General features: G+C 40.7%; 2 protein-coding genes across 5 annotated transcripts in view; one reads left to right on the top strand and one right to left on the bottom strand.

Moving 5' to 3' along the window:
* IST1 (IST1 factor associated with ESCRT-III) overlaps positions 1-19119 on the top strand; it is a 36312-nt gene extending 17193 nt beyond the window's left edge. For 3 of the 4 annotated variants that reach the window (XM_052655969.1, XM_052655970.1, XM_052655971.1), the window contains 9 exons: positions 5444-5546; positions 5956-6136; positions 7431-7518; positions 12490-12573; positions 13087-13197; positions 14142-14342; positions 15119-15211; positions 16258-16306; positions 17590-19119. In XM_052655969.1, the coding sequence (XP_052511929.1) occupies positions 5459-5546; positions 5956-6136; positions 7431-7518; positions 12490-12573; positions 13087-13197; positions 14142-14342; positions 15119-15211; positions 16258-16306; positions 17590-17789 (1095 nt within the window). In that variant the 5' untranslated portion in view covers positions 5444-5458 and the 3' untranslated portion in view covers positions 17790-19119. Of the gene's footprint in view, positions 1-5443; positions 5547-5903; positions 6137-7430; positions 7519-12489; positions 12574-13086; positions 13198-14141; positions 14343-15118; positions 15212-16257; positions 16307-17589 lie in introns of those variants that run through there. The other variant, XM_052655972.1, reaches the window with a different exon arrangement.
* A 375-nt stretch (positions 19120-19494) lies between these two features.
* Positions 19495-24680, bottom strand: part of PKD1L3 (polycystin 1 like 3, transient receptor potential channel interacting) — an 81016-nt gene continuing 75830 nt past the window's right edge. The window contains 5 exon segments of the mRNA XM_052656753.1: positions 19495-19611; positions 20423-20554; positions 21923-22024; positions 22468-22678; positions 23976-24136. Coding sequence (XP_052512713.1) covers positions 19495-19611; positions 20423-20554; positions 21923-22024; positions 22468-22678; positions 23976-24136 — 723 coding nt within the window.

Raw genomic sequence — 24680 nt, 5'->3', positions numbered from 1 at the left:
CCAGATTTTCTTAGCTGTTTTTTCCAGTAGAATGTAAGGTTCTCTGATCACAAGGATTGTGCCTTTTTTGTTTGTTTGTTTTAATCTCCAGCATCTAGCCATTGTCTGTTGTAATCAGTAATATTTGTTAAATGGATTGAACATAATTTAGTATAATGGATCCCAGATATTTACCATTGTAAACTAGAGCTTGTATTAATTATTAAGTGAAGGATGAAGGATTCTGAAGGGCAGTTTCACAAAAGGAAGATAGTGGGTATTGGTTTATACACAGGCAGACATACTATTCCTAATGTTCATCTTTACATTGGGTATCTTTTTTGATTTGTCCTTTGATTACTTTGTTAGACCTAGCTCCCCCCCCTCATGTTTAAAGATGTATATTTTATTGAAGTATAGTTGTTTCAGGTACACAGCAAGGTGATTTGGTTATACAAATAAACATATATTATTTTTGAAATTGTTTTCCATCATAGGGTTTTATAAGATACTGACTATAGTTCCCTATGCTGTACAGTAAACCTTTGTTGCTTGCTGCATAGCAGAACTTTTAAAATTAGAAATCTAGCATTCTGTTCCTACTAACTCAAACAGGTAGAATGAGAACATCGTAAGTTTTAGTTAGGCAAAAATTCATATGTGTTCTATCTAATACATATATTATACATATGTATATGTATATGAAAGCTTTTCTGTTCATCTCTGTTCTTTAGTGCTTGGAGGTCTTTGGTAAACATTTCTTATCAAGCGTCACTTGATAAAAGCTTGAGAAAGAACATCAAAAAAAAGAGATGGAGAAATTGGAGAACATAAACTAAATGAAATGGAAGCACTGAATATGAAGTAGAAAAAGTGAAACAAACTAGATAAAAGTAAAAGATAATCATATGCCAGTTGTTTTAAAACATGACTGGTCATTGGAAACATATCTGGAGCTCTGAAGAAAAAAAGCAATACCTGAACATTTGTATTTTCAAAAATTTCAAGATAATTTTGATACGCATCTGGATCTTAAAAAGTGATTACAGATTTTTCTGTTAGATCCTAGTTTGGGTGATATATTATTTTTCTGTTCATCAATCATGATAAAATAGTTTTAAGTGAGTAATAGTTACATAATCACAGTAGTAAAAGATGTTTATCAGTTTTCACAATCAATAGCCAGACAAAAAATAAAAGATAATTGCAATTGCAACCCATAATGGGAACATGACTAACTTAACAATATAAAATAATTACATACAGTTTTGGGGGGATCAGGCAGAGTGATGTGTGTGGTAAGTGGAAGTGCATGCATGCATATGTTTTCATTCACCCAGCCAGCCTCTGTCTTTTGGTTGGTGCATTTAATCCATTTACATTTAAGATGATTATCTACATTTAAAGTGATTATCAATATGCACAGTCTTACTTCTTAATTGTTTTGGGTTTATTTTCTGTAGATCTTTGCCTTCTCTTGTGTTTCCTGCCTAGAGAAGTTCCTTTAACATTTGTTGTAAAGCTAGTGGTGCTGGATTCTCTTAACTTTTGCTTGTCTGGAAAGCTTTTGAATTCCACATCTTGCTGGGTAGAGTATTTCTTGGTTGTAGGTTTTTCCCTTTCATCACTTTAAATATATCATCCAATTCCCTCTGGTTTGTAGAGTTTGTTGAGAAATCAACTTGATAGCCTGATGGGAATTCCCTTGTATGTTATTTGTCATTTTTCCCTTGTTGCTTTTAATAGTTTATCTCTGTCTTTAATTTTGTCAGTTTGAATACTATGTGTCTTGGTGTGTTCCTTAGGTTTATCCTTCCTGGGACTCTCTCTATTTCCTGGACTTGATTGACTATTTCCTTTCCCACGTTCAGGAAGTTTTCAGCTGTTATCTCTTCTAATATTTTCTCAGGTCTTTTCTCCCTCTCGTTTCCTTCTGGGACCCATTTAATGCGAATGCTGGTGTGTTTAATGTTGTCCCAGAGGCCTCTCAGGCTGCCTTCATTTCTTTTCGTTCTTTTTTCTGTATTGTTCTATGGCAGTGATGTCCATCATTCTGTCCTCCAGGTCATTTATCCGTTCTTCTGACTCAGTTATTCTGCTGTTGATTCCTTGGAGTGTATTGTTCATCTGTTTGTTTGTTCTTTAGTTATTGTATGTCTTTGGTAAATATTTCTTACATCTTCTCAATCTTTGCCTCTGTTCTTGTCCCAAGATCCTGGATCATCTTCACTATCATTATTCTAAGTTTTTTTTCTGGAAGATTGCCTGTCTCCACTTAATTTAGTGGTTTTTCTGGGATTTTATCTTGTCCCTTCATCTGGGATATACCTTTCTGCTTTTTCATCGTGATTAACATTCTGTAATATGGTTTTTGTTTTAGCTGCTGTGAGACTGTGCTTATTCTTGCTTCTGTCTGCCCTCTGATTGATGAGGCTAAGAGGGAGAGACTGGCATAGGAAAAGTAGGTCTTGCTCAATAAAGCTTTAATCCAGTTATCTGCTGGTGGGTAGGGTTCCTTCCCTCCTTTGTAGTTGTTTGGCCTGCAGGTCAGTGGGTCCTGTCCTTGTTCAGTCGTTGTTGTCGAACTCTTTGCGACTGTGTGGACTGCAGCACGCCAGGCTTCCCTGTCCTTCACCGTCTCCCAGAGCTTGTTCAAACTCAAGTGCATTGAGTTGGTGATGGCATCCAACCATCTCGTCCTTTGTCATCCTCTTCTGCCTTTAATCTTGCCCAGCATCGGCATCCAAAGAGGGGGCTCTTGGCATCAGGTGACCAAAGTATTGGAACTTCAGTTTCAGCATCAGTTCTTCCAATGAATATTCAGGACTGATTTCCTTTAGGATTGACAGGTTTGAAGTTCTTGCTGTCCAAAAGACTTTCAAGAATCTTCTTCAACACTACAGTTCCAGAGCATCAGTTCTTCGACACTCAGCTTTCTTTATAGTCCAGCTCTAGCTTTGAGTAGACAGAACTTCGTCGGCAAAGTAATGTCTGTGCTTTTTAATAGGCTGTCTAGATTTGTCATAGCTTTTCTTCCAAGGAGCAGGTGTCTTTTAATTTCATGGCTTCGGTCACTGTTTGCAGTGATTTTTGCAGCCCAAGATAATAGAGAAATAGTCTGTCACTGTTTCCATTGTTTCCCCATCTTTTTGCCATGAAGTGATGGGACTGGATGCCATGATCTTCGCTTTTTGAATGTTGAGTTTTAAGCCAGTTTTTTCACTCTCCTCTTTGACCTTCATCAGGAGGTTCTTTAATTCCTCTTCACTTTCTGCCATAAGAGTGGTGTCATCTGCATCTCTGAGGTTATTGATATTTCTCCTGGCATTTCGCATGATATACTCTGCATATGAGTTAAATAAGCATGGTGACAATATACAGCCTTGATATATTCCTTTCCCAGCTTGGAACCAGTCTGTTGTTCCATGTCTGATTCTAACTGTAACTTCTTGACTTGGATACAGGTTTCTCAGGAGGCAGGTAAGGTGGTCTATTATTCCTGTCTCTAGCTATAAGAGGATTTACACCAAGGGGGACCTTCCTGTGCCCCTATCCCTGTGGTCAGCCCCTGCTGATCCACATCTCCACAGGAGGCCCTCCTCCACTAGCAGTTAGTTCTGGTTCAGTTTCCTGTGTGGTTACTGCCCCTCTCCTCTTGGTCTTGCTGTGTGCAAAATTCTGTTTGTGTCCTCCAAGACTGGAGTCTCTGTTTCCCCCAGTCCTCTGGAAGTCCTATAATCAAATCGCACTGGCCCTCAGTGCCAGATTCCCTGGGGATTCTCCAGGCTGGGAAGCCTGGCGTGGGGCTCAGAACTTCTTTGGTATTATTGTTCTGCAGTCTGTGGGTCATCCACCTGGTGGCTATGGGATTTGATTTTATTGTGATTGCACCCCTCCTACTGTGTTAGACCTAGCTTTTGTTTGGATGTTGGGATTGACTGATGGCTCAGTGGGTAAAGAACCTGCCTGCCAATGCAGCAGACACAGGAGATGCGGGTTCGATTCCTAAGTCAGGAAGATGCTCTAGTGTAGGGCGTGGCAACCAACTCCAGTACTCTTGTCTGGAAAATCCCATGGACTGAATAGCCTGGTAGGGTATAGTTCAAAGGGTCACAGAGTTGGTCTGGACTGACTAACACTTTCGCTCTTCACTTTTTGTTTGGATGTTACGTTTTGAAGTTCACGTCCATAATTAATAGAAATTGTGCTGTGTTGATAGAGAATGCATAGTGGTCAATGCACAGTGTTATACCCTAAAGTCTTATAGATGATACAGGAGTGGTTTTGTTGACTGTAACTCAGCTATTCAGCAAAAGTCTTGGTAAATAATAGCCTTCTGTTGTCGAATTTATTTTATTTTGGTTTTTGTTCTTAATTTTAACTGAAGTATAGTTGATTTACAGTGTCAATTTCTGCTGTACAGCAATGTGATTCTTGTACATATACTTTCTTTTTTAAAAATTCTTTTCCATTATGGTTTATCATAGGATATACTGAATTTAGTTCTTTGTGTTGTACAGTAGGATCCTATTGTTTATCCTTGTTGTTGAATTTTATATTAATACATAAAGTTTTTTTTTTAGCTTTTTACCCGTTTGTATATTTCTTTGTGAGTAGATATTAATGATATTTCTGTGATCTTGGGCTGTAGCTTTTTCTAAAGGTTGAGACTTAGTAGGATTTGAGGACTAAAGGTGGTAATATTTATGAATTTGGATATAAATTTGATAATCTCTTCGTATCACTACCTTTGTGTTTTATGGGAGAGTAGGAGGCCTTCCTGGAGAAGTCAACGGCACCCCACTCCAATACTCTTGCCTGGCAAATCCCATGGACAGAGGAGCCTGGTGGGGTGCAGACCATGGGGTCGCTAGGAGTCGGACATGACTGAGCAACTTCACTTTCACTTTTCACTTTCATGATTGGAGAACGAAATGGCAACCCACTCCAGTGTTCTTGCCTGGAGAATCCCAGGGACCGGGGAGCCTGGCAGGCTGCCGTCTATGGGGTCACACAGAGTCGGACACAACTGAAGTGACTTAGGAGCAGCAGGATGCCTTCCTGCTTCTGTTTTTTTATCACCTTACTCCTATGCCAGTACATAGATTCGATACTCATTTCATCCATCACCAAGTTCTTTCATCTCTATGTTCAAAATAGATCTCAGTGCAATCACTTCTGCCATTACTGCTGACCTGTCCCATCCTAAGCTGTTTTCATCTTTTTTTTGGACTGCTCTAATAGCCTTGTCCTTGGTCCTCTTACTTCCATATTCTCCTCCCCCAATCAATTCTCCACACAACAGCCAAATGACCTTTAAAAAATGTGAGTCACATCATGTTATTTATCTGAATTTAAAAATTACTCTGGTTTATAATGTGAAATAATTCACCATCTCACTGGTCTTAATTCCTGAGCTAATTTTGACTTGAAAGTAATCACCATGCTTCTTATCTTTTCCCAGGAGGAACAACACAGCATGCTGGGCTCTGGATTTAAAGCTGAGCGTTTACGAGTCAATTTGAGATTAGTCATAAACCGTCTTAAACTGTTGGAGAAAAAAAAAAGTGAGTGGTGCATGCTTGCCTTACATTTTTTTTTTCTAGAATGCATGGTTGAGTCTTAGCACCTTATTATTAGCTCTTTCAGGCTAGCAGTCTGAAGTCTTAGGGATCCTGTATCCTCTAAGTTTTGGATACATTTCTGCTATCTTTTTGACTAGTTAGACTGAGTCACTTTGTAACAGGGAAAGGGGCATACTGTGTCTGTGGAATAGATAAATGACTACACAAACACTATTCTCACCTAGAAAAGGTAGCAAATTCTAGAATAGATGAGATGAGACTAAGTTTGCTACGGAAGGGTGAGCTAGGATATAGTAGAAACACCGACTTTTCTCTTTTGGGGTGGATGTCTGCCTGCAGGCCAGGGCCCATGTACTACTGCTGTGTGACTGGAGTGGGATTTGTGCTTTAGCGGAATTGGCCCAGAAAGCAAGGAAAGAGATTGCTGACTATCTGGCTGCTGGGAAAGATGAAAGAGCTCGAATCCGAGTGGAGCACATTATTCGAGAAGACTACCTTGTGGAGGCCATGGAGATCCTGGAACTGTACTGTGACCTGCTGCTGGCTCGATTTGGCCTCATCCAGTCTATGAAGTAAGCCGTTTTGTCCTTTTTTTCCCTTCATCGAGACGTAGTTGATTTCGGAAGGAAATTCATGTATTTAGTGTGTGCAAGTGTACAATTTGATGAGTTTGGGCCATAGGCATTTATATAGCTGTACACATCATCATAAGTTAAAAAAGCAGTTGTCATCTCCAAAAATTTCCTTGTATCCCTTTTTTTTGATAAGAACACTTAACATAAGATCTGCCTTAAACTGTTTAAAAAAATTTTTTTATGAAAAAATTTATTTGTTGCTGCTTTGGGTCTTTGTTGCTATGCGTGGGCTTTGTCTAGTTGTGGCAAGTGGGGCTGCCCTCTGGTTGCAGTGCTCCGGCTTCTCTTTCTGGGGGCTTCTCTTGTTGCAGAGCATGGCCTTGAGAGCTCGTGTGCATAGTAGTTGTGGCACATGGGCTTGGTTACTTTGTGGCTTGTGAAATATTTCGGGACCAGGGATCAAACCTGTATCCCCTGCATTGGCAGGTAGATTCTCAACCACTGAACCACCAGGGAAGTCAGTTCTTAAACATTTTTAAGCACTCAGTACAGTACTATTTAACTGTCAGCACAGTGTTATTCAGTAGACCTCTAGATCTTTTTCATTTTGTAGAACTATAATGAAGTAAGGTATTTTGATTTGAAGATTAAATCAAATCACCTCTGGAATTTGAGAAAGGAGTGTTACTGGCCTCTTCCTGTGTGTGGGGAGCTAGCACTCAGGGACTACCACTTCATGTACACAGGATGTTTTTCCTACTACTCACTTGAGGGCCTGATCTCAGTGTAGATTACTGTTGAAAATGTGAAATCTGAAATCAAGAGGCCTGAATTTGAGACTTGGCTCAACCATTTGCTGACTTTGTGACCATGGGCTGGTTTCTTAGTTTGAGATTTTCCCCCAAATTTGGATGACAGAAATGTCTATAAGCCTAGAGTTACTGTGAGAATCCAGTGAGATTTGTGGCTCAGACAGTAAAGCTTCTGCCTACAATGCGGGAGACCTGGGTTCAATCCCTGGGTCGGGAAGATCTGGAGAAGGCAGTGGCAACCCACTCCAGTGTTCTTGCCTGGAAAATCTCATGGATGGAGAAGCCTGGTAGGCTACGATCCATGGGGTCGCAATGAGTCGGACATGACTGAGCAACTTCACTTTCACTTCTCACTTTCAGTAAGATTTGTGAGATTGCCTTAGAGGAGGTTATCAGGTATGTGATACAGATGGGGTTTTGTTTGTTTGAAAGAATATTAAATTTTACTGATTTCCCCCCCTCTGCCCCACCTTAATTAGGGAGTTAGATTCTGGTCTGGCTGAATCTGTGTCTACATTGATTTGGGCTGCTCCTCGACTCCAGTCAGAAGTGGCAGAGCTGAAAATTGTGAGTACAACCAGTTTCAGTGATGCATGTAGTTTTTCCTCTTGTTAGAAAGGTTGGTTTATATATGTCACTTCTGCTTACTTATTTTGTACCCTTCTCATGCTACCTTTGAAAAAGGCTTTGTGAAATGGTTCATAGAATGGAACTGTTCATAGAGTAGCACAGTGTTTTCCAAACTTGAATAGTTTTTCTAAGAGGCAAGTTACATATAACCCATGTTTTTTCTTACTTTATTGTAATGTCATTTAAGTATGTTTTTAAACAACTGTAAGTCAGTAAAGTTACAGTAATATTAAGGGAACAGATGTTTTCTTTCATTCATTTGTTCCAGAAATATTTATTGAGTCAGTGTTGTGCATTACATGGCCACTGAGAGTGCAGTGGTGAGTGAGTACTCTTATAGCTTAGAGTCTGGCAGGAGACACAGACATTAACTGAAAAATTACGTGCCACAACATGGATACGGTACTGCTCAGGTACAAATTCAGTCGAGTTGTTTTCTCTCCTATTTTCTACGTCTTTGCCAGTTATTCACTTGGATATTGTCTCAGTCTTATCTCCCACCTATCTTATAAAATTTCCTTGTCCTCTGTATATTTTTATTTAAGAGCTCTTTTTAATTAAGTCTCTGAATATCTATTTTTTAAATAGTCTATTTTTTTTGTTATTATTGTTTCATGGCTTCACTGTCTTCTAACTCTACGAATATTATAGTCCTTCATAAACTCTTCTTGTTTCTCTAATGTTTGTTTACTTCTGTTTCTTAAACTATTTTTACAGTAGAGGGTTTTCTGAAAGGTTTGGCTGTTTATTAAAGACTGAGGTACTGAAAATGGATTGGAACCTCTTGTGTGCTTAGGTGGGTCTTAATGCCAGATGCCAATTTTTTTGTCTCCTTTTTTTTTCTTCCACTTTTAATGGGATATAATTGACAGTACAGGACTGTATAAATTTAAGATGTACAGCATAATGATTTGACTTATGAAATGATTATCACAATAATTTTGGTAAACATCTGTCATCTCAGATTGTTGTTTAGATGCTAGTTGCATCTGACTCTTTGTGACCCCTGGACTGTGGCACGCCAGGCTTCCCTGTCCTTCACTATTTTCTGGAGTTTGCTGAAACTCACGTCTGTTGAGTCGGTGAGGCCATCAAACCACCTCATCCTCTGTCACTCCCTTCTGCCTTCAGTCATTCCCTTCATTGGGGTCTTTTCCAGTGAGTCGGTTCTTTGCATCAGGTGGCCAAAGTATTGGAGCTTAAGCTTCAGCATCAGTCTTTCCAATGAATACTCAGGACTCATTTCCTTTACAATTGACTGGTTTGATCTCCTCACTGTCCTAGAGACTGAAGAGTCTTCTCCAGGACCACAGTTCAAAAGTATCAGTTCTTTGGTGCTCAGCCTTCTTTATGGTCCAGCTGTCACATCCATACATGACTACTGGAAAAACCATAGCTTTGACTGTACAGATCTTTGTCGGCAGGGTGGTGTCTCTGCTTTTTAATATGCTGTCTAGATTTGTCATAGCTTTTCTTCCAAGGAGCAAACATCTCATCCATCTGGGCATTTCAGATGATATACTCTGCATATCAGTTAAATAAGCAGGGTGACAATATACACCCTTGACATACTCCTTTTCCAATTTTGAACCAGTTCGTTGTTCCATGTCTAGTTCTAATGGGTGCTTATTGACCTGCATATGGGTTTCTCAGGGGGCAAGTAAGATGGTCTGATATTCCCATCTCTTTATGAATTTTTTGGTTTGTTATGATCCACACAGTCAAAAGCTTGGATATAATCAGTGAAGCAGAAGTAGATGTTTTTCTGGAATTCTCTTTTTCTATGATCCAGCAGATGTTGGCAGTTTGATTTCTGGTTCCTCTGCCTTTTCTAAATTCAGCTTATATATCTGAAAGTTCTCAGTTGATATACTGTTGAAGCCTAGATACAAAATTAAAGAAACAGAAAAAAAGTTAGTTTTGTGAAGTGAACTCTTTATAATTTACTCTCAACAATTTCACGTATAACATACAGCAGTGTTAATTATATTTATCACTGCATCTCTAGTCCTTACAGTACATTGCATCTCCAGTCCTTATTTATCATTTTAAAATTAATTTTTATTGGAGTATAGTTAGTTTACAATGTTGTTTGTTTCTACTATACAGCAAAATGAGTTAGCCATATGTGTGCATATATCCTGACCCCCCGCCTTTGGAGTGCCTCCTGTTCAGGCCACCATGTGCATTAGGTAGAGTTCCCTGTGCTACACAGTATGGTCTCAGTAGAGTATCAATCCCAGTGTCCCAGTTCCTCCCGTCCCCTGCCCTTTCCTCCTTGGTGGCCATATGTTTGTTTTCTACCTCTGTGTCTGTTTCTGCTTTGCAAATAAGATCATCAGTACCATTTTTCTAGATTCTACATATGTGCTTAATATATGATATTTTTCTCTTTCTGACTTACTTCCATCTGTTTGACACTCTAAGTACATCCATATCTCTGCAAATGACTCAACTTCATTCTTTTTTATGGCTGAGTGGTATTCCATTTTATCTATATACCATATCTTCTTTAGCCATTCCAAAATTCATGGACGTTTAGGTTGCTTCCATGTCCTGGCTATTGTAAATATACTGCTGTGAACATTGGGTACATGTATCTTGTTGAATTATGGTTTCCTCTGGGTTTATGCCCAGTAGTGGGATTACTGGGTCAAAGGGTAATTCTGTTTTAGTTCTTTAAGGACCCTCCATACTGTTTTCCATAGTAGTTGTATTAATTTACACTGCCACCAGCAGTGTAAGAGGGTTCCCTTTTCTCCATACCCTCGCCAACATTTGTTGTTTGTGGGTTTTTTTTCATGATGGCTATTCTGACCATAATAAGGTGATACCTTACTGTAGTTTTCATTTGCATTTCTCTAATAATTAGTGATGTTGAACATCTTTTCATGTGTTTGTTGGCCTTCTTACTTACAACTGAAAGTTTGTAGTACCTTTTGACTGCCTTCATCAATTTCCCCGTCTCATCTCTAACCACAAATCTGATCTCTTTTTTTATGAGTTTGTTGCATGTTTGTGTGTTTCCTCTTTAAGTGTAATTGACCTACAGCACTATGTTGTTCCCATTACACAATTTAGTGATTTTTCTATACATTTCAAAATGATCATAATTCCAGTTATGATATGTCACCATACAAACAGATTAGTTATTGACTATAGTCCCCAAACTGTACATTTCCTGCTCATGATTCATTTGTTTTGCAAATGGAACTTTGTATCTCCTAGTCCCTCGATTTCCTCTTCCTGCTCCCCTCTTGTAACCACTTTATCTATAACTGTTTCTGTTTTGTTAAGTTCATTTGATTTTTTAGAATTCCACATATAAGGAAGATCATGTGATATTTTATTTATCTGACTTATTTCACTTAGCATAATACCCTACAGGTCCATCCATGTTGTTGCAAATTGCAAGATTTCATTTTTTTTAGTGAGTGAGTAATATTCCATTGCATATATGTACTGCATCTTTATTCATCTGTTGATGGTCACTTGGGTTGATTCCATATCTTGGCTGTTGTAAATAATTCTCCAGTGAGAATAGGTGTGGATATGTCTTTTCTAATTAGTGTTTTCATTTACTTTGGATAACTACCCAGGAGTGGAATTACGGGATCAGATATTAGTTCTATTTTTAATCTTTGGAGGAATCTTCATAGTGGCCATACCAATTTACATTCCCACCAACAGTGTATGAGTGTCTCTTTTTCTCCACATCACCACCAACACTTATTTGGTGTTTTTTCTTTTTTTATTATAGCCCTTCTGACAGGTGTGAGGGGCTATCTCAGTGTGGTTTTGATTTGCATTTCCTTGATTAGTGATTCTGAGCATCTTTTCCTGTGCCTGTTGGCCATCTGTAGGTGTCTTTGGAAAAATGTCTGTCTGCCAGTTTTCTAATTGGATTGTTTTTTTGGTGTTGAGTTGTATGAGTTCTTTGTGTATTTTGGATAATGACCCCTTATCAGATCCATTGTTTGTGAAAACCTTCTCCCACCAGTAGATGTAGCCTTTTTATTTTGTTGATAGTTTCTTTCACTGTACAAAAGCTTTTTAGTAGGATATAGTATCATTTGTATATTGTTGCTTTTGTTTCTTGTGCCTGAGACATACCCAAAAGAATATTACTAAGACCAGTGTCAGAAGAGTGTACTGCCGTATTTTTTCCTAGAAGTTTTATGGTTTCACATCTTATGTTTAAGTCTTTAATCCATCTTGAATTCATTTGTGTATGGGTTGAGAGAGTAGTCCAGTTTTCCCACTATCATTTATTGAAAAGGCTGTCTTTTTCGTGTTCTTGCCTCCTTTGTTGTAAATGAATTGCCCGTGTAACTATGGGTTCATTCTTGAACTCTCCATTCTATTCCATTGATCTGTTTGTTTTCTTTGTGTGTGTGCGCACATGCGTGAGCCCGTACATACTGTTTTGATGACTGTGCTTTTTAGCATAGCTTGAAATCAGGGAGCCTGATACTTCCAGCACCACTTTATTGTAGGATAATTTAAGCCATTTCGCAAGGGCCTCCAGACTGTCAGGAACTAGTTTCCTTTCCTTGGGTTGGTCATTTTCCTCAGAGAGAAATTTTCCTATCTTCTACATGGAAGGTATAAGCTAGCTAGCTACATTTTTGAAAGCATGGGGGAGAAGGAAGCCAAAGGTATCATTCTCTTGGGGAAGACTTTCATTTAATTCTCCTGTTCAAGTAGATATTTCTGGTCTCTGCTGTGCAGTTCAGTGGATGGATGAATAAACAATAACTAAATGAATTAATATGTACCTTTTGAGGCTTTGCAGGTCCAGTCTTTCGGAAATCCTGAGTAGAAGCATATTTGCTATTGATAGGAGGAAGCTTGAAGCCACCTGTAGGAGTGGTTTCCATTTTTATTTACTGTTCTTTTTCTCTGTAGGTTGCTGATCAACTCTGTGCCAAGTATAGCAAGGAATATGGCAAGTTATGTCGGACCAACCAGATTGGAACTGTGAATGATAGGGTAATGAATGTACTTGTTAAACATGGACCAGTGCGTGGGGTGGGAGCAGGTTATTTTACTGCCTCCAGTGTTTCTAGTGGGTGTCACTGTAATGTAGCATTCATTTAAGATTGCACATTTCACAGAAAGAAGGCTGGCTGGCAGTGTAGTCAGTCAACTCCTTAACCCTGCCGGACACCTCTGATTGTGAAGCTCTGTCATCCTGCGCCATTCCTGATTCTATCCCCTGTCCTTTGTGCCACTTGTGATATATGGAGGTAGAAGCGAGGCGGGGAGAAAGATGGGTGAATTCAGATGGGGAATGCCAGTGTCAGTCTTTGCGCATAAGTAACCAGAGTGTGAGACATACATGCATGTTGTGCTTTGTGACTGAAGAAAAGAATAACTGGTTGGAACTTTTCTTTTCTCTCCACTGACTTGTAAAATGAGAGAAACAAAGTTTTACAGTGATACAGGATAGGCTTAGGCTGGTTTATATAGATGCATGTTAACCCTGGATCTTTTGCTTAACAGCTAATGCACAAACTGAGTGTGGAGGCCCCACCCAAAATCCTAGTGGAGAGATACCTGATTGAAATTGCCAAGAACTACAATGTGCCCTATGAGCCCGACTCTGTGGTCATGGTGAGTTTAGAGTCCTTAGAATACAACAGTAAATAAGTCTCTCTAGATCACTGTCTTTGAAAAAGAAGCATATTCTTTGCACTCAAGTTTGCGTGTGGGAGTTGAAGCCTTTGTCCAGTTAGTGCTTTTGGGTTAGCAATAAATAAGCCTGCATCTCTCTCACTGAATGTTTAAGGATCAGAAGAGATGAATGACTAAAAGCACTTTGAAAAGGTACAGACTTTGATACAAATATAAAATGGCATTATTGCTACTTTCCAGTGAAGTTCAAGGAACTGGGTATCAAGAGAAGCCCCAAGACCCAGAACAGATCTTGAAACATTTTTTGGGCACCTGCCATGTGCCCTAGAAAGCTGAGAATACACAAAAGATATAAACAAGGCCACTGTCCTAAAGAGGCTTACAGTGAAAGGCAAATATGGAAGTAGTAATTCAGAGGTTATGGTTGATGGGGGAAAGTAGATGTTTTGGTGTGCTGCTCAGACGACCTTCCCCCCTACTCCCCGCCCCAGTTACAGGCACACTTCAGGACAGAAGCATTTATTTCCCCATCTCTTTGATGACTGGTGGCTCACACAGCTGAGTGTCCCTCCAGCGGTGGCCCTCTTAGGAGAGAGCTTCCTTACCCAGGGTCTTTCCTGGGGGCAGCTTGTATCTGGTCATTGCAGGGGATTAAAGACTGCCCCTTTGCCCCAGTTGGGAACATGTGCTGTAGGCCCATCCAGCTCCAGAACTCTGGGGGAATTAGCCAAGCCCTCTGTTGTGAAGGCATGGCAGCCCAACTTCTTACTTTGCTCAGGCCTGCTTCCTTCATATCCCCATAGGTCTCTATCCCAAGAGCCCTCTCCAGTAAACTTTGGTCATGCTGGTCTCCATCTCAGAGCTTCCTGGGGAACCTAGCCTGTGACAGGGCCTGATGATACGGGTTTCTCTCTTTTTCTTAGGCAGAAGCTCCTCCTGGAGTAGAGACAGATCTTATTGATGTTGGATTCACAGATGATGTGAAGAAAGGGGGCCCTGGAAGAGGAGGTGGAGGCGGCTTCACAGCACCAGTTGGTGGACCTGACGGAACAGTGCCAATGCCTATGCCTATGCCTATGCCATCTCCAAACACTCCTTTCTCATACCCACTTCCAAAGGGACCTGTAAGTATACATACAAAGAAGTGTGGATGTAAACTCTAGAAAATGTAATAGATGACAAGCTGGTTCTGTGAGCGCACTCAGGAGTTACAGGTAACATTTGGTATAGTTTATTGATTATACTGTGGAAAAAAACAGCATTGGGATTTGGAGAAAGTCTTTTGGTTAACCTACAGGTAATGAAGCAGGAAAATCTAGAGAGATGGTGCTAGAAAAAACTGTGTAGGTTTTCTGGGACTTGTAGGTATACTAGTAGCTTCTTCCAAAACTGAATAATCATCACTTATTGCCAAGTAGAAAAACATCTATTGTAAACATGAAGGTGAAAGTCACTGCTAGTAAGAAAGTCTGGGGACTTTGCTGTAGTCCAGTGGTCAAGACTCATGCTTCCACTGCAGGGGCGTGGGTTCAGTTCCTGGTTGGGGAGCTATGATCCCACATGTAGTGATACCCCCCACCTCCCCAAAGAAAGTGATAATAGTCTTCATTTGTGGACTTAAAAGCAGTTAGTAATTTGATGAATAAATAGCCTGTCTACAGGTCTTTAAAAATCTAGGTCTTCCTGATGACATGTTGTCTCATGTCCTTTTAGGCACTTTTTCCTTTTGGGGCTCTTGAATACACATTAAATACCTATCTTAAATACATATTATTCAGTGTGAATATATTCACGTTGAGAAGATAGTTGTATACACACGTATTTATTTCTCTCTTCCCATAAACGCACTTCAGAAATTGCAGATGGGGCAGTCTCTTATGTTGCCTTTCTCCTCTTGCAGTCGGATTTCAATGGATTGCCAGTGGGAACTTATCAGGCCTTTCCCAATATTCATCCACCTCAGATTCCAGCAACTCCCCCATCGTATGAATCTGTAAGTGCCTGAGCCTTTTATAAGCAGCAGGAGAGAGAATCCCAGGAAGAGAGAGCAAAATAATGGCCACAGGGAAGGCAAAGTTTTGATCAGCTCCTAGTACCGGCATTGCTGTATGCTTTGGATTTTTGTGTTGCTTCAATATTACCCTGGAAATGGGGCGTGGTGGTGGCAGCAGCATCATTGGGGGCAATGCTTTGTCTGCAGTTACAAGCCCAGGAATCAGGAAGGAGCTGCAGACCCTAGAAGGTTCTAGTGGGACACCTAATAATTATTATTTTTTTTTAAAGAGTAACTAGGCTGAGAATCATTTTGACCTGGTACAGTCTTGGTGGTAGAATATAAATACCGGTTTTATAAATTCTCAACATCTTATAAAGGAATAACAGCTAGATATTTGTATTAAACAGAAGTATCAAGTTTAGTAAGTTTTGGCCTATAGCATTAATTTTATTTTTAGTCTTAAAACTTGCTGGTATCAGTAATATGCTAATGTTGCCTTGAACTGTAAATGGTTGTCACAGCCTTGGTTCAGAATTAGATGACTTTCCTGCCAGCCTTCTTTCCTCCTCTAGGGAGATTCCCCTGTTCCTGAGCTTGCTTAGTGTCCTTTCCTTTGGTTTTTACCTTGGGCCTGAGTTTTTATGTTTTGGCTTTGCACGCATTGAAGCTTTGCCCACAACTGTTCCTAGGAAGGAAGTATATGATCTTTGTTAGTATTTGAGGACTTGGTTCTTGGAGGTGAATGTGGTGGTTTAGAATGCTTTCTCACTGTCCGGAAGGTGAAGGTATCAGATTAAAGAGAGATGTTAATGATGGGATAAGAATTTTCTTTTCCTCTGCTTGGCAGTTAAAGAGTTCAACATGGTATCTGTCTGGTGGGAAGGAGATCAGGAAGAGTACAGGGGGCGGAGGGGCAGTTTCTTGGAGCAGGTTTGTTGGTTTTGCTGAGCAGCTTGGCTTTTGCCACACACATGGGCCTGTACCATTACCTTCACCAGTGAGGCCGTTGCTTTCTCTTCTGGTAATGATCTCTTCTGTTTCAGGTTGATGACATTAATGCTGATAAGAATGTGTCTTCTACACAGATTGTTGGTGAGTGTGAGTCAGAAATCCTTTGAAGGTTTTCTCAGTACTGAACTCTTTGTTGTTTGCTGTTTTCTCATCACTGTTCCTTCCTCAGATTGTTTTTATGCTTGTGGGATTCTACCCACATGCCCATTGTCTCCCCAAATGCAGTATGGTGGAAACAACTCAGGATTTCCCACTTCCAGAAAGAAAAGGTCTATCCTGGCTCCAAGGAATTTCCCAAATTACCTTTTTCTGTTAATAGTTATCATTATTCTTTGTCACTTTCTAGTTGTCCATCACCCTCAAGTTCTTTATGTTCCTGCTGCTTCAACTGCTACTGTGCTTGGAAATACCAAAAAAGTATTTAAATTTGGACATTAAAGAGGGGGAAAGAGGCATATATTATGAGTGAATGGCTTAGTGATTTTTCACAAAGCAAGCATGTTCATTAGCCATTCACTAAAAAAATACTACTAGCACTCCAGAAACCCGTTGTCGGGGACGGGTTACTTAAAAAAAAATTTTTTTTTTTTTAATACTTTATATTGAGGTATAGGCAATTAACAATGTTGTGACAGTTTCAATTGAAGGGACCCAGCCATACATAGACATGTATCCATTCTCCCCAGAGAAACATAACTTTTAAAAATTGGGGACAGTTTTATTGAGGTATAATTTATGTACAAAAAAATACAGACATGTATATGACCATTTTTTAGGTGCATCTACACACACATTATGTAACCACCACCTTAGTAAAGGGAACATTTCTATCACCCCAGAAAGTTACCTTGTGTTCCTTCCCAGTTAGTTCCACTCCAGGGGCAAGCACTGTTCTTATTTTTAGAACTTTGATAGAAAGGGAAACGTACAGTAGGTAGAGAGGGTGATGATTTTAACTTGTTAAATATAAAATGGAAGATTAGAAACAAGATCACATTCCATTACATTGAACAGTGTGGATGTTAACAGTCCTTATAAATTTTTTTGCTCTTCCCAGTAGAATTCTAGTACCACTCCTTGGACTTTATTATTACGGGAACAGACCTTTGTGAAAGGGGACAGTCCATTTAAATGAATCCTGGGTACCTAAGCCCTATGCATCACACTTTGACTTCCCCTTAAACTTTTTCTCACTGTAGGAAAATAAAACAGATATATTCAACTATAATTAGAAAATGTAGCCGTTAATTGTCCTGAAAATTTTTATTGACTTCTAGAATTCTTTTTTTTTTAAGCAGTGTTTCCTTCTGGGCTTTGAGCTGTTTTTCTGGTGTGTGTAACACTATGCTCCTTACTCTGATTAGGTCCTGGGCCCAAGCCAGAGGCTCCTGCAAAGCCTGCTTCAAGGCTCACAGACCCCTATGACAACTTTGTGCTGCCAGAGCTGCCATCTGTGCCAGACACACTCCCAACTGCATCTGCTGGTGCCAACACCTCAGCGTCAGAGGACATTGACTTCGATGATCTTTCCCGGAGATTTGAGGAGCTAAAAAAGAAAACATAGGCCTCCTAAACCAGGCAAGGTCCAAGTTCTGGGAGTTGAGACTGAGCAGTTTTTCCTTGTAACAAAGAATCTCCATGAAATTGTTTTATCTGTTAACCATCACTGAGCACACTCTCCCTCTGGGCTCTCTTCCTGCTCTACCAGACTCTGCTGCTTTCCAGTTCTCCATTGCTCCCGAGACTAACAACTGGGGATGATGAGGTTGGAGCAGCTGGCTCCTGGCAGCCTTTCTTGTCCGTTTCCTGTCAGTGTGATCCCAGGTTCTCTCCTTCCTGTCCCACCATCCCTCCACAGGGCAATGAGAAGGTGAAATCATTGTGGGGAGAGATGGCTGGATGGTGGTGGAGAGGACTTCCTGAAGCGTCTCAGCTCTGTGCTGAGGTTCCAGACTTAGAAACAAACCCTCTGTACAGAGGATTTGTGGTGAGTGAGATTCAAGGCCAAGGTGTGTATTTTCACACTCTAACAAACATGAATGGGGGAGAGAAAAAAATGGCTCAGGAAGCCATTATAACAGTTCTCAGAAGCTGGGTCTTCTCATTGACATGCACACTACTCCTTGCTGCAGGGCACTGTTCCATCTGGATCCAGTTGCGAAGTTTATTTGGAAAGTTGAAGGCCTGTCTTAGTTCTACTGGATTCTCAGGGAGCCCTCTGTGGCCTTTGCTGTATTTTGAGTGCTATGTCTCCCTTTTAATAGAGGGCAGCACTGTGTAAATTCCTGTTTTTTCCCCATGGCATTCTGTTGGATTGCATTTGGCTATGTACTGAGCAGAAGTCACCAGTCAAGGCTAAGGTGGGCTTCCAGTAGCCTTAATTAGAAATATTCAAGTCTCTTGAGTAGTGAGCTGGAAAGCCTACAGGTTATTGAAAAGGGATTCCTGTTCTCATTTGAAGACTTTATGATCAAGAGAACCTCTACAAACTGATCTCAAATAAATTTTTGGTGCCTGTGTGGCTCTAATTGTTTTGCTGCTTCCCTCAATGGATGAGACTAACCCTTTTGCCCCCTAGCTAAGGCCATCTTTCCCCACAAGGGCGGCGTTGGGATCAGAAGATATGACTTTGGCTTCTGTGTGGTAAATCTGTACATACTCTATTCAAGCAACTTTAATGTTTTTGGTTGATTTGTATCTCATGGCTCAGTAGCTGCTAATAAAGTTAAAAATATTGTGCCCTGGTTTCTCCACTGTTTGGGTAAAATGATGAGGGGCAAATTCAGCTTTTAGTGGAGAGTATTTTAAGCAAGTAACCAATATTGGGTGTAAGTTAGACCATACTTTTGCTCCCTGGATAATGTGGATGGACAGTTGGGGAGTAAGAAGCCCATTTTGATCTCTGTATGTAAGCCCAGATAGTAATCTGAGAGCTGGCATGGTTACTTCTCTGTGACAGCACTCCCCCTGAGCCAGATCTCATGCTTGTGTCTTTGATTATAAAGTTGCAGTGAGCTTACTTGTGACTCATATTTTTGGAACATGAATGGTAAGTGCTCTCTAACTTGCTGCTAGGCAGCAGAGTTGGTTCATCCTGCATCACCCTTGTAGTGCCAAGGGGATTTTTGATTTTTCACTAGGAAAATTAACAAAATATACTATATAAACATTTCCCAAAGTACACCATGCAAAGATCAGTGTTAATATACTCAGAAGTAATAAGCCACGTGAGGAGACAACAGGATTAAGGTAACTCACCTTTTAAACCTTCATTTGTCCGTGGCTGTTGCTGTTAGGGCTGTTTGCTCACATGTGCTCTGATGCTGCTGGATCCCTAACAAACTTGACAGCTTCAGCAGCAGCATATCCATCAGTGTGGCCTCTCTCTCAGTCTGCTGAAAGACAAAAGGAAAAAAGTGAGGAAACTGGAGTTGTTGCTAATGTTGGAAGGAAAAAGTACCAACGGTGTCATTTTTTAAAGTAGATATAAAGATACTGTTTGCTTTAATGGTTTACTGTCAGGCCTTGTCAGCAGTGTTTCTGCTGCTTAACAGTTGAGAACCAGATATTTTAGGATACTGGATACAGAACATGATGTCAGTTGCTCAGTCATGTCCAACTCTTCGCAACCCCCTGGACTGCAGCACACCAGGCTTCCCTGTCCCTCACCAACTCCCAGAGCTTGCTCAAACTCATGTCCATCGAGTCGGTGATGCCATTCAACCACCTCATTCTCTGTTGTCCCCTTCTCCTACTGCTTTCAATCTTGCCCAGCACCAGGGGCTTTTCCAGTGAGTCCATTCTTAGCATCAGGTGGCCAAAGTATCGGAGCTTCAGCATCAGTCCTTCCAGTGAATATTCAGGACTGATTTCCTTTAGGATGGACTGGTTTGGGCTCTTTGCTGTCCAAGGGACTGTTATGAGTCTTCTCCAACGCCACAGTTCAGAAGCATCATTTTCAGTGCTCAGCTTTCTTTATGGTCCAGTTCTCACATCCATACATGACTACTGGAATAATATAACTTAGTAAATTGGGTTTCCTAGTAAAATGGTTGACAGCATTATGGAGACTAATAAAGGGAATATGCTGATACTGTGTGTTATGTCAATCTGTAATCATAAGAAGAGCTAAATCTGAGCTTTTCCAGGGATAAAAAATCATGATACAGCTTATAGCTTAGTTACTGAGTTACTTACCTTAAGGGATTTCCTTTCTTTACCAAAGGCCATTAAAATGGCAGAAACAAAAAGGTTAATGATCATAAGTACCATCAAAACAACATAGGTGAAGATAAGAAAGGAGCCCAGGACTGGGTTCACAGCAGTAACCTGGAAAGACAATAGAACACTTTGGGTTTAAACACTGATAGTTTAATTTCTGCTTTAAAAATGTAAAATATGTGCTAATACTTGGGATATATTCACATAAGAAAACATTTCTGCCTGGTGGAAACTAGAAAAGCAAAAATACTAAAAAGGAAAATACTTTGAGTGGACAGAAGAGCAAGAGTGACTTGACTCTAAGGGTATATAAATAATTATGCCTTCAGGGCTTCCACAAGAAGATAACAGGTAAGTTGTAATGGAATTATAAATGACTCATGGGAATTTCCTGGCAGTCCATTGCTTATGACTGCACTTTCATGGGCTTCCCTGGTGGCTCAGACGGTAAAGCATCTGCCTGCAGTGCAGGAGTCCTGGGTTTAAACCCTGGGTTGGGAAGATCCCCTGGAGAAGGAAGTGGCAACCCACACCAGTACTCTTGCCTGGGAAATTCCATGGACTGAGGAGACTGATTGATAGGCTACAGTCCATGGGGTCACAAAGAGCCATGACTGAGTGACTTCTCTTTCTTTCTTTTTGCACTTTCACTGCTGAGTGCCCAGGTTCAGTCCCTGGTTGGGGAACTAAGATCCGACAAGCTGTGCAGCTAAAAAAAAAAGAGACTCAAAGCCCTCGTGAGTTTTGACAAATCTAGAAAATACATCTAAATACAGAAGCTTCAAGGACTAGCAAGAGCGTATTGAAAGAATACATAGAAGCCAGAAATGATAATGGAGATGGTCTCTGCTACTCCATGCAATTTCTACTCTTAACATAGGATATCATAATGATAAGCTTTGATCAAAATCTTGCCAGTTTAACTAATCTGAATTGGGATCAGGGAGTTTTTTTCTCCCTGATCAAATCTATATATGTTAGTTTTGGGGACCCAAAACCTCATCTGGGTTTCCTAATTTTTTTTTTTATGTCTAATAGGGCTTTGTGTAGGTAGTTCCTGGGGGAAAATGACAGCCCTCTGTGACGTTAGTATTTGTAAACATAAATACTGTAGTTCTTTGTGGAACTGTACCTCCCTAATTATTATTTCAGGTCATTTCCAGCTGTACACTTCAAAAGGCTGTTGAGAAAGCAGCAGCAATCATGTTATTCTGTCTGAGAGCCCTGTGTCTGGCAGTAAGATTGAGGATACAAGAAATGAGGAATGTGGGACTATGTGCTTAGAAAAGGAGGTAACAGCCATTCAAAAGTTTTATCTATAGGTAGTACCATAAAATGATGGCAAAGGTTCTAAATTTCTCCCTTTTTCAGCATGTTGGTACAGTAGGGGTTGCTTTTATAAGTAGTTCTCATCTGATGTATTAAACGAAACATAATTCTGCTAGGAAACCAGGAAGAGAGTTTCTTTTTTTTTACCTCCTTGTGATGAGAGATTCCCATCAGGAGACTGACAACAGTTACTGCTGAACTGAGAAAAGTTTGGTAGTCGGAGATGCTCCATCCAAACAGCAGGTTAAACTGAAAAAGAAGAGTCGGGTGGGCTTGGCAAGCAGCAGAGGGGGCTGCAGTTTGGGTCCTGAAATGGTTATAATGATGAGGTCAATGTAGACCCAATGGAATGGAAATTAAAGAATATCCTTAGTGGCCATTCAAATTACTATGCCTGAAAACCATATAGAATCCCTTTGTGATCAGTGTTTTCATGTAAGTGTTTCTTGACTTTCATATCTTGTGAGTTAAATGTTATCTCCATTTTAAAGATGAGAGAAATGTCTTGAGCTTATAATACTGCTGGTTAAATATGGACATAACACAGCTAAAACCAGCTCTTTTCCTCTACTATCTTCTCCAAAACACTGCCAGCTTGAACTGTGACTTTCCATTTAGCAACCTTTTTTAAGGAAAGCAGCGTGACTGTAAGACCACAGCACTCAGGACAAGACACTAGGACGGGTGCTTACCGCAATGGCATAGCCTGTCAGCAGGATCAAGATGACCAGCAAGAAGCCCACTACCTCGTCCCAGGCTTTGCTGAGTGTTCTGTCAATGACCTGCAGCCTGGGGTTTTGATACAGCAGGCTCCATAGCTGAATTGTTGCCAAAAGAACTAGGAAACCCATGAGGTGAATGACAGCTGAGTTGACTTTAACTGCCTCATAGAAGCTGATGAACCTGTACCAAGGAAAGCAGACACTCAGGATGAAGTCTATGCCATCAACTCCTGTGAGGTCAGTGTCTCCAGGGCTCCTACTCCTCAAGTGCAGCAGCTCTGTAAGTCCCGGTCTTGTTGACAGAACGCTTCTTTCCAGTGTGGCTTCCCATGGATGTGAGCACACTGGCACAAGGCCACATACTCGACTGGGAGCAGTGCTGTAGAAACCTTGGAATGCAGCCTCTAGCTGGCTACTCCTGATTCATCCTATCGATCCTGAATCTGGAGTTACCAAGAATCGGGGCCAGCCTCCACCACTGCTCTAGTTTCAGATCTCTCCTTTCAGAAGAGATGAGTTAACCTAACGAGATGTATAATAACGCCAGTCTGTTTTCTGTAACGCTCTAATCCTATGTTGTTCTCTAACAGTGGTAATTGATCCTCTAATAGATTTAACAGTGCTGAGTAGAGAGATGATTAAACTATAGAAGTAAAGGGGTGTTACTCACCAATTGTTCCGTTGGTTTCTGTTGTTACGTGAGAGATGCATTGATAATTTTATGTTGCAGCAACTAGGTTACTTGGAAAGACCTCCACAGACATGAGTGAACTGGCACTTTTATTGTGATAACGTGTAGCAGTACCACACAGCAGGCAAGACCTCAGTGCCACTGCACTGAGGACTGCACGCTACACCACTGTCCGTGCATGGACAACCCTCTATAAGGCCTTCCTGGGACACCGCCTCAGTCTTAACAGATCGCAGCCCAGGCTATTGAGCACTGCTAGGTTAGAAAAGCACCACATGGCGGTACTTTGGGAAATAAGATACTTTGTCTTTCCCACGAGAAAGACCAAAGAAGTTACCCCAAAGTGGCACCAGACTGCTGCTTGGTAAGGATGAGCTAAAGGATGAACATCCCTTCCCAGAAAGCAACCCTCTTTGGATTTAGAGATGTTCCATGTGTTGTTCTATTCAAAGAATGATCACTTGTCATGTCAGGACTTCATTCCTTGGCCAAGGTGCAAAATAACCCAATTCCAGACCCTTGCTATGTGAAACTTAATTGTATTATCCTAGATTAACATGTACCTAAGTACTGTGAAGGCAGAAGAGCTTTTCATATATCATTAGCAGTTAGCAGTTTCTAGTTAGTTGTGTTCTTCACTGTGGACAGTAGTCTGTGTTTAACTGTGATATTATACAAATAGAGATCTGGCAGAGAGGAAGAGGGGAGTTTGAAAGAATACTTGTGTAGCCAGTAAATTCTGAGCATCAAGTAAGAATATCCTTTGCTCCCTCAGGGTCCTTCTTACCTGTCTCGGTCATAGTGGTATTGTACCATGTGTTTTTTATGTAGAGAAATAACTGTCAGGTCAAGTCCCAAGATGACAAAGCTAAGGAGGATTATGCTCATATCTAGAAGGTTTCTTTTCCTCACGAAGAACCTCCACCTCTGCTGTTTCAACTGGCGACCCTAAACATAAGACACCACAGTCACTATTGCTTGCCTGAAAGATCACCTAGGTCTTTCCCCAATAAAGTGTTACGAACTCTGGGAAAGCACTCAGCCAGGGACCGTTCAGATCCCTAAGTTGGACACAATCGTTCTGGTCTCAGTTCTGCCTTGTAGTCATTCAGAGCTACCACTTAAACAGAAAAGTTGGCCTTCCTTAAAACAACTGTAATTGTATACATTCATCATGTTGCTTAAACTTAATAATAAAGTTTCTCAATTAAATTAAAACCCTGAAAACAAAATATTGCGTGTGGCCTAAGAAATGCTTTTTGGGTACAGTCATCTGAGTGTTACCTTATATAGGGGTCGTGTGTGTGCAAAGTCGCATCTGACTGCAACCCGTCAGGCTCCTCTGTCCATGGGATTTTTAGGCAAGAATACTGGAGTGGGTTGCCATGCCCTCCTCAGGGGATCTTCCCAATCCAGTGATGGAACCTGCGTCTGTTAACATCTCCTGTGTTGGCAGGTGGGTTCTTTACCACTAGTGCCATCTGGGAAGCCT

This window comes from Budorcas taxicolor, chromosome 18 (genome assembly GCF_023091745.1).
Source record: "Budorcas taxicolor isolate Tak-1 chromosome 18, Takin1.1, whole genome shotgun sequence".
Lineage (NCBI taxonomy): Eukaryota > Metazoa > Chordata > Mammalia > Artiodactyla > Bovidae > Budorcas > Budorcas taxicolor.
This window is presented reverse-complemented; position numbering and strand designations above follow the sequence as displayed.